A 13,904-nucleotide genomic window follows, 5' to 3' on the forward strand; every position below is an offset into this window, starting at 1 on the left:
GGGAGGGGGGAGGGGGGAGAAGAAGAAAGGTTTCTAAGCTTCACACAAAGTTGAAGTCATAAGAGAGAACATATTTTGCATTTTAATTACAGCGGAACAAGACGGAGGAATAGGGACAAAGAACCAAAATTTGAAGTCAGGATTGCAAGGTAAAACATAGGGTACCTAGTTAAATTGAATTTCAGATAAACCACAAAGAGCATTTTAGAATAAGTATATTCCAAATGTTGCATGAGATATACTTAGGTCAAAAATATCATTCCTTGCTTCTCTGAAATTCAAATTTACCTCAGTACCTTGTATTTTCACTGGACAAGTTTGGCAACCCTCGAGAGACAGAGCATCTGTGTTTAAACCCTGGTTTTGCCACTGAGGTGAGCCATTTACTCTTTCTAGGTCTTAAGTTTCTCCCATTCTGTCAAATGGGTAGAAGAGTACCAGTGTGATACAGACACGAGGAACAAATGAGAAATAAGCCGGGGAGACAGGAAGTGCTACACACTGCACAAACTTGTAGTACTTAATATGGTGGGTGACTTAATAAAATTTCCCCCTAATGCCAGTTAATTAGTCCCCGACCTTTGATAGGAAAATAGAATCCCATAACCCATCTTCTCTACGGAGTATCTGGGAATAACTGCTAAATTCCAGACATAATTGTGTCATCATGTCTGTGTGTCCACGGCAGTCAAGTCAACCGCTGGTAAATGTAACATGACTGAAATTTATTTGCAGGCATGTTTTTCAGTGATCGAGCTGATAAACTACAAAAAGAAAAAGGAAAAAAGCCATGACAAATCACGAGTGAGAACTGGTTTGCAGTGAGGAATGGCTGATGAGACTCACGGCAAGCGTCCTTAAAATACTGGAGGAAAACAAAAATGCCTCATAAAATATGATAAGATCAGCCTGGAAATTTTCAGAAAGAAGCAGAAAGAGACTGGAGGAGATAGCTGCCTTTCTGCTACAACTGTGGAACCTTTCATTTGAGAAGGCACTTAAGAAAAATCACTGCAGAGCCGGGGATTTAGCTTAGTGGTTCCACTGCCTGCCTCGTAAGCGCAAGGACCCAAGTTTGATCCCTGGTACCAAAAAAAAAGAAAAAATAAAGAAAGAAAGACCACTGCATATGTAATCCCAGCATTTGGGATGTTGAGGCAGGAGGATCAGCGCAAGTTTGAGGCCAGCCTGGTCTACACAGTGAGTTCAAAGCCAGCCTGAACTACATAGTGAGACCCTATCTCCAAAGACAAAAAAAATGCCAAGTGACCTGGACCTAGGCAGTCTGGATGAAGAGCTGTTCAGGAATGCTGTGTGTGTGCTGGGTTCTGTGTCACCTCATGATCAAATCCTCACAATTTCTGAGGATCACACCTTTATTTTTCAGAAAAGCTAACTGGCTTGTTCAAGCCAAAGTGGCAGAGCTAGGATTCCAACACAGGTCTCTCACTACAAATCCTAAACTCACTTCACCTTGTCATCTGGATTTTCTGGCATCTATTTTGTTAATGCATCTGAGATGAAGGAATATTCCCTTAAAGTGTTAACTGACCTAACTAATCTCTGTAAATGAAGTTCCATTTTGGTGCCTAGGTAGAATGGCTGGATAGTTATTTCAAAGGGTGGAGGCCACAGATGTCTGGAGAAATCCCAGGAACAAATAGAACAAACAGAAACCACCCCCTATATAGTCTGCAATCACTACAAGGGCACATATGAGGCTATGTGGGCAATGGTTTATGCAACAGTTTAGAGCAGATGGTAGCAACAGAGAGGTTGGGATGGAAAGATGCGGGTAGTTTAGGGGAAATGAATTTTTTTTTTCTGGTACTGGGGACCGAACTCAGGACCTTGCGCTGGCAAGGCAGGTGGCAGCACCGTTGAGCTAAATCCCCGGCCCTGGGGAAATGTATTTTGGAGGAATGAATAAAAAACTGGGACAGAGGTTCGTGTTTGAATTAAAAAACAAAAAACACTATGGAATGATGAAAAATAAGGTGCTATGCATGGTGCTGCATGCCTGTAATCCCTGTATTTGGGAGGCCGAGGCCAGAAGGGTCGCCATGAGTTTGAGGCCTTCCTAGGGAACATAGTTAAGTACGTTCAAGGACACCCTAAAGTACATATGAGACCCTGACTCAAAAACAAAAACAATGAACTTTACCACCAGGGAATTTTATGCATTGATTTTTGGTTTTTTTTGTTTTTTTTTTGGTACTGGGGATTGAATTCAGGCCCTTGTGCTTGCGAGGCAGGCACCACTGAGCCAAATCCCCGGTCCCTGCTTTATGCATTCTTACTAAACCAAAGAGAGATTCTTGGTGAATGTGAAGAGAGATCGATATTAGTGTCTCCTGCCATCTTATGTGGACTTCAGGAAGAAAAATCACCTCACTTCTTTGACATCGCAGCAGTTTTAACTCCCCTTCCCTGCTATGGGATGTTCCTGAATTCCCTGTACAGTTTTCTATGGGAAGGGTGAATTGCGATAAATTTCGCTGGTGAACCTCCTCCCTGGACCGGGAGCCGAAGTCCCCACTGTCCCATGAACGGTGGAGATGTGAGGCGCCCCAGCCACCATCCTCAGAGCATACAGAGAGGACAGACGAGAAAGGAAAACACCATTGCCGGTATTTGAATTCATAGCTTGAACCTGCAAGGGTAGCCTCGTTTGAGAGACAGGCCCGTTGCTTTCTATAAATTCTGCTAAGTTTATTAAGCTGCCTAAGAGGTCTGGAGGGATGAGTCTCCACTCAAAACAATGTCTATTAAAGGAAAAACTATTGGCATGCAGAAGCAGTTAGCTAATGCCACATTCGGGAGCTCACGCCAAATTGGCTTTGTCTTCACATCTTCAGAAAAGAATCAAGTGGGCATCATTTTTCTTTTTGTAATGAGCTCATGTGAGGGACCCACTTTGGGTTCTAGCCGTGGCTCAAAGGCAGCACACAGAGAAAACAAAAATGAGACAGGGTATGAAGATGAGGGCTGCCTGTCTTTATTTCAGTCACAGAGTCACTCACGGACACTTCAGAAGGCTTGAAAGGTCAAACCACAAGGCCGGGGACCAGGGTTCCCAGAAGCCCCAGCAGTGCAGGCACCACGATGAGGTGGACTTCACTACTGGTAGCACCTAGGGCGGCACCCCAGCTGCCTCTCAGAGAGAGGTCACAGCATGGTCCAGCTCCTTGCTCATAACTTTGTACTTGAGCTGCCGAGCTCGTCTCGAGAGCGGAGGGCCCGAGGGAGAAAGTTCAGGAGGACGGGTACAGAGAACAGAACGCGAGGGTCGGATGGAGTGCCGCAGGCGAGGAAGAAACAGTGAGAAAACGAAGCATGAACTAAGACAGTTGCGTCCTATGTCCAGTAAGTGAAAACAAAAAAAGGATCTACGCACTGATTTCTAAGTGGTCTGAGACACTCTGAGGGAGTAGCCATGAGGAACCTTTAAAGGACGGGTGACTAGGGATGGCCAGAGCTTCCTCCCAGCCACCTCGGGGCCCCGGATTATTTCTGACTTCTAATGATGTCACTGGATTCAAAGGCTACATTTCAGAACAGGGCATCTTCCTTATATGGAAGCTTCCCTTCCCAAAGCAAACACAGGGACACATGGTCCGGAGAATGAGTTTTGCACCCTTTCTGGGTGAGGCAGACAGGCTGGGAGATTTCATTTTAACCTCAGATTTCTTGGAATTTCCGGGCTGTATCAAGAAAAACACAGGGCAGAATTTTTGTAATTGGAACAGTTAAGGAAATGCTGGGTCGTGTGGGGCACCAACCAGACTTGTACACTAGAGGCAAATTATTCTTGTCTCTACATCCCGTATCTTTCCATTTTCTCATGCTGTGATAAGCTCCCAGCTCTCCGGGAGAGAGCCCTGTAAAAATGCCAGGCATCTCTGAAATGAACAAGTTCAAAGAAATTTTACAGACCTCCTCACGCTGCGTTTTACTTTCCTTAGGCAAATAATGCCCAACTCAGCCCTGCACATACGCCCCAGCCCCCGCCGCTACGACACACAGGGCCAGCGGCAACAGACGCATTTTGTACCTTCCAGATCATCGATGGTCTTTTCCAGTTTTGCAACTGTTCTCTCTGCAAATTCAGCACGGGTCTCAGCCTGGAGAAGAAGAGAGTCAGTACCGCGGGATCAAGCCCGGGGGGGAAGTTAACGAGCCGGCAGCCACTCACCTCCTTCAGTTTGTCAGACAGAAGCTTAATTTCTTCTTCGTATTTATCCTCCTTTTCAGAATACTGTGGGAGAATCCAAAACACGGCTTTAAAACGAGGAGGACTAAAGAGCACAGAAGGAGACAGACTGCCCGTCCCTCGGGGAGAAGCGTGTGCACAAGGAACCGAAAATGGGCTCTGCAGCCAAGCAGCAGTGGGCACGCGCCTCAAGGCCCAAACTGCGTCGCCGGCCCTCCCCATCCCGCTAGGTGCCAGCCACCTCTGAATGGGTTCTGCGCACTGCTGTCTTCCAGCCCTCGTCCATGAAAGCTCCTCAGCACTCCACCTCTGAATGGGTTCTGCGCACTGCTGTCTTCCAGCCCTCGTCCATGAAAGCGTTCCTCAGCACGGCCTGTCCCTGTCCCCGTGACTGCCTCTCACACAGTGCATCTGTCTCTGAAGCCACATCCCAGGTTGCTGTCGTGAACACTGTGAGCTGCCTGCCAGGGCCAGCCGTGGTCAAGGGCACCACAACTATTATTCCTTAATCTCATTTTCCACAGGGCACGCAGAAAGGCTGTAATTTGTCTCCAGCCACATGGCTCTTAGGTGACAAAGCTTTGGTTAGGACTTGGAGTGGGATTCTGGTATTGGAACTTGTGCTTCTGTCCATCAGCCCAGAGGTGGTTGGTTTAAAAAAAAAAAAAATAACCCCCTTCAGTGCTGGGATGGAACCCAGGGCCTTGCATGTGGCACCCAAGTGCTCTACCACTGAGCTATAATTCCGGCCCTACATAGCTTTTTGCTTAAATGTCACCTTCTTGGTGGTGATGTTTCCCAGTTTTGCAAGGTCCCTGGGTTATATTCTAAAGAACTTTATTACCGTCAATCTCTGCCACTAGACAAGATTCTGAGCTCTTTAGGAACAGAAGCCATGTGACCACCTGACACCTCTGGGCGAGAGCTGCACCTGACACGCGCACACGGGCCATGTTCATTCAGTAGGTGTTGTAGCAGAAGGACGCCAGGCGCAAGGCTGGTGCTAGGGACACTGCTCTCAACATGGCAGATACAGCTCTTAGTCCTTAAAAGACAGGCTGGCAAGGAAGGCCTGCTGTCAGTTAGGGTAGGGCTGGGGTGGCAGCACGCTTGCTTAGCGTGCCTGAGGTCCTGGGTTCCACCTCCAGTACCAAAAAGAAATAAGGTCATAAGAGGAAAAGTAGATGGGACTACACCCGAGGCACTTGGAAGGTCCTCTGCTGGATGAGAAATCGGGGAGGGCCTCTCTGAAGGAGTGAAGAGTCAGTAGAGGCAGGAAGAATGAATCCAGGGCTCTCAAGCAAAGGGGCAAGAGAGGGGCCACACTAAGCTGAACGAATAGCAGGTTCAAAGAATGAGGTGACAGCACGAGATGTCTCCGGTTCTAGTTCACCTGGTGGGGCGGAGGAAAGAGGAAGCTGGGGAAGAGCGTGGATGTCGTTCTGATGTGGTCCTGCTCTGTAGTAACTGCTTTGGATGCTGTTTCAGCCTGAAACAGCCAACTCCACCTCTGAAGGTATTTCCGGGAGGTAAGAGTGAAGCTCTGCGCTTATCCGGTCTCACTCAGATCTCCCCAAGAGCAGCCTGACCAAATACTCACATTCCATCTCCATCCTCATAGGAAACACAGATGAAAGATGATGCTAAACCAATAACCTCAGCTACTCAGGAGGCCGAGGCAGGAGAGTCACAAGTTTGAGACCAGCCCAGGCAACTTAAAAAAGGTGGGTGGGGCCAGGGATTTAGCTCAGTGATTCCACCACTGGCCTCAAAAGTGCAAGGTCCTGAGTTTGATCCCTGGTACCCGCCTCACCCCCAAAGGAGGAGAATGGTAGCTCAGTGGTGCAATACTTTCCTAGTATGTGTAAGGCCCTGTGTTCAATCATATATAAAAAAAAAGGCACTAAAAAAACCCCATGGAAAAGTATGCTCGAGCCCAGCCACTGGACGGCTCCCGCTGTAGGGGAAAACCCTGGCTGCTGGGCACCAGAGCTACTGTTAACAGATAAAGGTCAGATTCCTGATACCCTGGCATGTTCTGAGTAACTCGGCCTCAGAAAAGAACAAAGTCCAGCAAGTCACCCTGTGACTCAGGCCAACCACTTACCTTTTCGGATGCAGCCTCTAGCGATTTCAGGTTGTTAGTGACATTCTTGAGTTCTTCTTCCAGGTCACCACATTTTCTGCCCAAAGACAAAGGATCTGTATGTCTTATCTTTCCTTACCGCGGGCAGTTCTCTTAAAAAAAAAAGTTTGCAAAAGGAAAAACTTCTGCTGCCCAGGGCCTCCGGGAGGAATGTGGGAAAAATGTTAATGGATTCTTCGGAGATGTAGTGCTGTGTACTTAGCAAATCCCTCTCATACCAGGCAGGGGCAAGGCAGGCCGAGAGCCCTTGGAACGTCTCTAAAGCACTCCTGGGCCCTTGCCAAGATCAACAGGGACTTGGGAATCTATGATGGATGAGGCCGCGTCCAGAAGGTTTAAGAATGAGATTGAGTGCAGGAGGCTGGCAGACAGCGATCAGTTTCCACCGGAAGCTCGCCTGGAACGGATTTGTGAAACCAGATCTCTTTTGGCACTGCAGGGTGCTCTGTGGAGCTGGATTCCCCATCCAAGGCCAAGGGAAGAGGTGTTTTGTTTGCGGGAGCTCGCAGGATTCTGGGCAAGCTTGCCCACGCCCCCAGGAATCTCATGGCCCAGCACTGACATGCAGAAGCACCAGCGACACCACGAGGGCAGCCTGCCTTTGGCCATGGGGCCTGGGTGCAGGCCTGGAAGCTCGGCTACTCAAGTGGCGGAGGCGGGAATACTCCAAGTTCGAGTCCAGCCTGGGGAATGTAGACTCTTTCTTTCTTTTTTTTTTTGGTACCGGGGATCAAACTCAGGACCTTGCACTTGTAAAAGCGAGTGGAGGACCCAATGAGCTAAATCCGTGGCCCTAGAGTCTAAAAAAAAAAAAAAGAAAAAAGATGGCCTTTCTGAGAAAATGGGAGTCCTGGGCTTCTTACTACCACCTATGTCCTGCCTACTTTCCAGGCAGGAAGAGGACACATTGGCAGCACTTCCCAGGGTGCTGAAAAACAAACTGTAACTATCTCTGTCAGCCACGGAAGTGGAGAGCAGGGAAGAGCCCTGACTCCCCAGTGCCTGTCCGCCCACTTGAGCAGAGGCCCTGGCCAGCGTTGATTCCTGATACCAACACCTCCCTGCTCCACCCGGAACCGGGGCCCTGCTCAGTCCTGTTCTGCGACTCACAGTTCAGACACCTCCGCACGTTCCTCTGCCCTCTCCAGCTCGCCCTCCAGGACGACCAACTTACGAGCTACCTGCAGAGACAGAAAGGCCCGGCCGAGCTGACGCCCACCACCCAGCACCTAGGAGGATGCCCTCCCCATGCAGATGGCGAGGCCACACCCAGATCGCGGGCACCAACGGGTCCCTGGGCTCAGTCCTGAGGCCCGGTGGGAATCGGGGAACGGAAAGCCTCCCCTCAGGCCCCCGGGGCGAGGCAGATGAAGAGGGGAGGGAAGAGGGCAGAGTCACACTTCGGGCTGCACTCCTCAGAGCTTGGCAGACCCGGCCGAACTGCGCAGTTGGAAGGACAGGGTGAGCGGGCTGCTTGGCCGGTTCCCCGCGTCCCCCCAACCCCCCAGAGTTAGACCAGCGTTCGCAGGGCCTTTTGGCATCATGCAAGATAGTTTCCCAGCCAGAGGGCGTCTCAGGAAAAACACATGTGCTCACAGGCCGGCCGGCCTAACGGAGCTTCCTGCAGGCTGCCCCTGGGTTCCTCCTATCGGCAGCTGCGTTTCCTCCCGTTTCCTGCTGCCGCCACCACTCACCTCCTCGTATTTGCGGTCGGCCTCCTCGGCAATGTGCTTAGCCTCTTTGAGCTGCAGCTCTTGGATCTCCATCTTCTCCTCATCTTTCATGGCCCGGTTTTCTATCACTTTCATTCCTCTGCAGAGAGCAAGCCTGGCATCAGCCCTCTGCGTCCATGCAGCGCCTCCCCGTTCCTCTGAACCCTGCCCTGAACTCCCCGAGCACCACGCTGCGAGGGTGACGCTCTGCTGACCCTGCCATCAAGGTCACTCACTGCCCCAAGCTCCCCAAGAAGTGGGCCACGACTGCCATCGTACAGACGATGAAACGAAGGCAGAAAAGGGCAAGTAGTTTGCTCGTGGTCACAGAGCCAGGGACCTGGGGCTCGCACCCTACTGGTCCGGCTGCAGTCTGTGCTCCACTCTGCTCTGGAGCAGTGGTGGACTCTACTGCAGTGGGGCCTGCGGCGGGTCACAAAAAGCTTTTCTGAAGGGGTGACGATGCTGGGCTTCTCCGAGGGCAAGAGAGGCTGACATGAAAGAGCGCACGCGCTTGGGAGCCAGCGGTGTGGTCAGGGTGCGAGGCCACAGGCTGGGATGTGCTGAGGTAGGCGTTTACGCTGAGGGGAAGGGAAACTGGAGGAGGTGGGAAAAAGTGATGGGACTTTGCAGCAGGAAAACCAGGTGAGGGGTTAGGGGCAGACTGAGCCTTCCGAATCTGAGAACCGGAAGTCCAGAGAACTCCCAAGTCCGCAACTGTGTGTGTGTGTCGCAGGGGCGCTGGGGATGAGGCTCAGGGCCTCACCCATGCTAGGTAAGTGCTCTACTTCTTGGCTACAGCCCCAGCCCAAGCTTTCTGAGCCCCGACATGCCCCCAACGAGTAGAAAATAAATTCCACTCCTAACTTAAAGTGATGGGTCGCCACCACAACACATAGTAAAATGTCCTATGTCACTATCTTCATATATGTATACACATACATATATGTATAGCTATAGGTGAAACATAACTGAATTTTTTTTTTTTTTGGTTTTTTGAGACAGGGTCTCACTATGTAGTTCAGACTGACCTGGAACTCACTACGTAGCCAAGGCTGGTCTTGAACTTACAGTGATCCTCCTGCCTCAGCCTCCCGAGTGCTGGGATTACAGGTGTGCGCCACCATGCCTGGCCACTGAATTTTTTTTTTAGATTAGATTTTTTTTTTCCTTTTGTACTGGGCATGGAACTCAGGGCCTCGTACTTGCCAGGCAGGTGCTGCACTCCTGAGCTATATCCCCCTCAAACTTTTTGTTTAAACTTGGGCCTCATCCCGAAGGAGAGATTATTATATATGCAAACACTCTAAAATCTGAAAAAAAAAAAAATCTGAAACACTTCCAGACACAAGCATTTCGGATAAAGGATTAGGGATGTGAGGGTCTGGACTCAAGTGGATCCACCTAACTTCGAAAGGAGTGTCCTGGGGACAGCTGACAGCTGGGCCTCTTTTCCAGCACAGCTGGCTGACCATGCCGTGAGCTTGCTTTGGCTTCTTGAACTACTAGGCGTGGAAGGGCTAAGACTACAGACCTCCAAAGAAGAAGCCAGCTGCCAGTAATGTCTCATCAATCTGTCATTCTTACTGCTGCTTTCTGTCCAGTAAGTACTTCCACCTGGGCTGTCACCGTCACTCTCACCAGCCAGCAGAACGTCCTGCACACCTGCACGAGGCCCGTGCTTGTGGGGTGTTACAATACTCAAGAAATCAAAGCACCTCGCCCGGCTGGGGGCCTTGGCGCACATCGATGGTTCCAGCTACTTGGAAGGCTGGGGCAGCAGGAGCACTTGGGCCCAGGAGTTTGAGACCAGCCTAGGTAACACATCGAGATCCTACCTCAAAGACAAACTGACTTGCCCAAGTGGCAGCGGTAGGGTTTGAACCTAGATCCCGCAGCTCCCAGTATAGAATTCTGTATTCTGTCTACTGAGAGCAGTCTCCAGCAAAGGACTCTGGTGGTAATGATGCAACCAAGTGAGTGGCCTGCGGGATCTCTCATGTGTCGCTGGGGAGGTCCTGGCAGGGAGGCATCCGGCCAGGCTGGTCTGACCACAATCATGAGCGGCAATCGATCCAGGCTCCAGGCACGGCCACCGGCACCTGAGGGGCTCCTTCACCCAGCCCTGGAGCTTTCCTGAGCTACCACTGTCCCCCCATGAAGTGGCTGAAACAGGGCCCGAGCTGGTGCTGTTCCTGCCACCCCAACTCCTGCACTGCACAGGAAGACGTTTCCCACTTGGGACTCTCGAAAGTCAGTCTCCAAGAGTCCCTAGCTCGTTCCTCATGCAGTATCTGGTTTATGGTCACAGCCACAGTCAGAAACGAATCCTGCGGAGGATTCACTAAGGGAAACCTCAAGTCAACGGGTTGGGTGACTGGCAGAATCGCAGTGACCCCTAGTCCAGCCCACAGCATCGCCACACAAGGACCCCATTCACCAGCACACAGAGCTGCTGCCTGTGAGTCACACAATCTCTCCTCAGTCCTCGCCCAGGGCCGGGGCACCCAGTGGACACCCAGAGAGTGCAAGTGCGGCGGGGGTTATGAGTGCACGACAGTGCCGCTCCGCACACGCCCCCAGATGCAGCTGCTGCCATCCGCGAGCCTCCGGTACGCCCGGCAGCACTGTTAGCGGCTTCTAAGCAGATGGCCCAGCTCAGCTTTCAGCCCTTCTCCCCTTTTTCCCATGCTGGGAACGGAACCTCGAGTGTTTGCAATGATTCCAGACCTTTCTTTAATTTTTTATTATGAGACAGGCTCCTGCTAAGTCACCAGATTGCCCGGGTTGGGCTCAAACTTACAGTCCTCCTGCCTCAGCCTCTCAGAGTGCCGGGGATTACAAGTGTGCGCCGCCTCGTCTGGCTCATTTTCCCTCTTTCACTTCACCCTGCAAACTGCGATGTGAAGGACACTAGTGAGGTGTACCTCGGCTTTCCCAGAACACAGCACTTTCCGAACCGGCCATCGCTGACACACACGCTTCCTTGCAGTCTTCTAGCTGCCTATTTTTTGTGTCTCTCTGCAGTACGACCCCTGGTTTTCCAAGTGCAAGCAGTCCTATCCCTGGGCTCAGGGTGTCCTTACCTCTCGCTCTCATCTGCAGCCTTTTCTGCCTCCTCCAGTTTTTGCAGGGCAGTGGCCAGTCGTTCCTGAGCCCGGTCCAACTCCTCCTCCACAAGCTGGATGCGTCGATTGAGAGCCGCCACATCTCCTTCAGCCTGGAGAGGTCGGGGACACAGCCAGGTTAAGGGGGAACAGGTGGGCCCGCGTCAGGAGCCCCACTGCGGCCTTCCCCGGCCGACCTCTGCCCTGCTGACACCTGCCCAGCAACCCCAGGCGCAGGAATTCACGCGCTGTCTGGAGAGTGTGCGAAGTTCAGTGCGATCTTCGAAGCCTGGGAGTGTCTGGGAACACCCACCATTCCATGACGGGCGGGTGGTCTTGTCAACACAGAAGAGACGGACAAGGCCCAAAGCGGGCTGAACTCTTGAGACTCACAAAGTGGCTCTCGCGCGCACTGTGGGCTTCCCAGGGAGCAAGGCCCGGGTGCCTCAGCTCACTAGGTCCCACTGAGTCTGCTCCCCACATCTGAATGGCAAGACCAGTGCTCGAACACAGAATCCACAGACACTGGTCATCACGCAGCAAGGGTGGGCAGCCAGTTAGCTAGTTAGGGGACCAGTGTCCAAGTCTGGCTGAGAAGTGATGAGACAAAAACGGGAAAGAAAGAACACGGCTACAGACCAGGAGAGGATGTCTAAGCACTTCTCTGCCTTTCGTGGGCCTGCGTGCGTGTGCGTGAGACCCTGGGGGAGGGACCGGGGCTTTGTGCATGCTGGCAAGTGCTCTAGTTCTCTGCTGCAACCGTTTTAATTTTTCACTTTGAGACGGGGTCTCGCGAAGTTGCCTAGACTGGCCCGGAACTCACAGTCCTCCTGCGTCAGCCTCCCGAGTAGCTGGGGTTACAGGCGTGTACACCTGACTCTTACCGGCTTTTCAAGGCGTTTCCACCTATAATAGGGGGAGTACGACTGAGTGTGCAACTCCAGAGTCACTGGCCACAGAAAGTCGTGTCACCTCCCTGAGCCTTTCTCCCACAGCCTGATGGCTTCCCACGACTGCCCTGACGGCTGTGACTGGCCGCTCAGCGTGGCTTGCCCCTGACGCAAGAGGACTGTGAAAGGAGAACTCTCCTGTGGTATCACTTCACGCGCATCCGCACGCAGCTCGCTCATTTCGCGGACGGGGAGACCGGCGAGCCCCGCTAGGGGAGTGGTTTGTTGGCTGACTTAGAGCTGGAGAGGAACAGCTGGACAGCCCCGCCCAGCCCAGGGCGCTTCTCTTTCTGTACCTGTCTGAGCCGGGCAGGGCCCGAGGGTCGAGCCAGGCACCCAGTGCGGCCACTGTAGGAACAGGAGGGCCTCATGGGAGAAGTCAAGGGGCAGGGGAAGCCGTGCTGCCCTCTCCCTACCAGGACAGAAAGGAGCCCTGGAAGTAGGGATGGCTATAAAAATTAGTCGGGCGCCGGAGATTTAGCTCAGTGGCTCTGCTGCCTGCCTCGCAAGTGCAAGGTCCTGAGTTCAATACCCAGTACCAAAAAAAAAAAAAAATTAGTGGGGAGCCAGACCTTTTGCAGCCGAGTTTACACAGCAGAAAACAAGAAGCACTTGAATGAGGATGGATAATTGTGATTGTAAATCACAAAATCAGGACGCTTTCTTAGTCCTAGGACCAGGCAGAGCAGACAACGGCGGGTGTTCGGTCGCCACGTCCCCTCAAACGTGACGGTACACGACGGTGCTGGCTGCATGAAAATCACCGATGAACTCTCTGAAGGAGTGTCCTCAGTCCTTCCAAATCACCAGGTGCCCCCCTTTTTGGTGGAACTGCAGTCCTGGCACGTGCCGGGCAGGTGCTAACCCCCAACCCAGGGCGGCTCTTTTTCACAACAGGAACCTTAACTTTTCTCATCTTTAGCACCCAGGTCAGGAAGCGACTCTTTTTTTCCATGTTTTTTTTAGTATATTCACAAAATTGTGCAATCAACGTCAATAATTCCAGAACAGTTTCATCACCCCACAAAGAAACCCAAAACCCTTCAGCAGGCAAGTAATTGCTTTTTAAGATGCTACAGTGGTGCTTGATTCGTGAGTTGTCTCAGAAAGAAGAAGAAAAAAAAAAAAGTGAGCAGCCCCTGATGTGGCAAATTCTGAGTCCTAGCAACCACACTTTTGGCAGGTTTTCAGCTGTCTAGAATCGAAAGGCTCCCAGCTGTGCACATAAATGTAGAAACTGCACATACATATATGTATTTTTGAAAAACTGCTAGTCACTTCGAGTCATCCTGGGCTCCACCCCTTCCTGCAATCAAAGCCTTCCACACGCTACAAAGGATTTTCCTTATAAGGTAAAAGAGGCTCTCTAGATACATGTGGCAAAGGAACAGGAAGATGTCGGTTAATCACACAAAAATCTAAACGAAACCAGCTGTTGGGAGGCAGGCCCAGCAGTCTGCCACACGCCGGCTACTGGCTCTCCGTGCAAGACACTCAGAGAGGGATTTTCCCCCCTTGCCCTCGAATCACCTTAAGGCCTGCCGGTTCAAGAGGGGCGCGCTTTGTAAACTGAACTTTTCAAGAAGCCCCAAACTTTCCAAAGATCATCCTCCCTGCCCAGTGCACAGCCCACCCGAGTCCCGGCTGGGGCTGAGCGCGATTTTGGAGCAGAAGTCACCCTCCCCCAGCGAGACGCCTTCGGGTGAGATCAGAAAGCCCGTTAGGCCGTTCGTGTGTGAAAGAGGCCAAAACAGCTACTGCGGGAGGCTGGCGGGG

General features: G+C 51.7%; 1 protein-coding gene across 3 annotated transcripts in view; it reads right to left on the reverse strand.

Moving 5' to 3' along the window:
• The window catches only part of Tpm4 (tropomyosin 4), a 19,858-nt gene that overhangs the window by 1,440 nt on the left and 4,514 nt on the right, over positions 1–13,904 (reverse strand). The window contains exons 3-10 of one of the 3 annotated variants that reach the window (XM_033759501.1): positions 11,158–11,291; positions 8,054–8,171; positions 7,470–7,540; positions 6,321–6,396; positions 4,196–4,258; positions 4,055–4,124; positions 3,560–3,566; positions 1,199–3,224 (exon numbers count right to left, since the gene is read on the reverse strand). In XM_033759501.1, coding sequence (XP_033615392.1) covers positions 3,158–3,224; positions 3,560–3,566; positions 4,055–4,124; positions 4,196–4,258; positions 6,321–6,396; positions 7,470–7,540; positions 8,054–8,171; positions 11,158–11,291 — 606 coding nt within the window. In that variant the 3' untranslated portion in view covers positions 1,199–3,157. Of the gene's footprint in view, positions 1–1,198; positions 3,225–3,559; positions 3,567–4,054; positions 4,125–4,195; positions 4,259–6,320; positions 6,397–7,469; positions 7,541–8,053; positions 8,172–11,157; positions 11,292–13,904 lie in introns of those variants that run through there. The other 2 variants (XM_010644308.1, XM_033759500.1) reach the window with 2 other exon arrangements.

This window comes from Fukomys damarensis, unplaced genomic scaffold, assembly GCF_012274545.1.
Source record: "Fukomys damarensis isolate Sample0158 unplaced genomic scaffold, DMR_v1.0_HiC HiC_scaffold_37, whole genome shotgun sequence".
Lineage (NCBI taxonomy): Eukaryota > Metazoa > Chordata > Mammalia > Rodentia > Bathyergidae > Fukomys > Fukomys damarensis.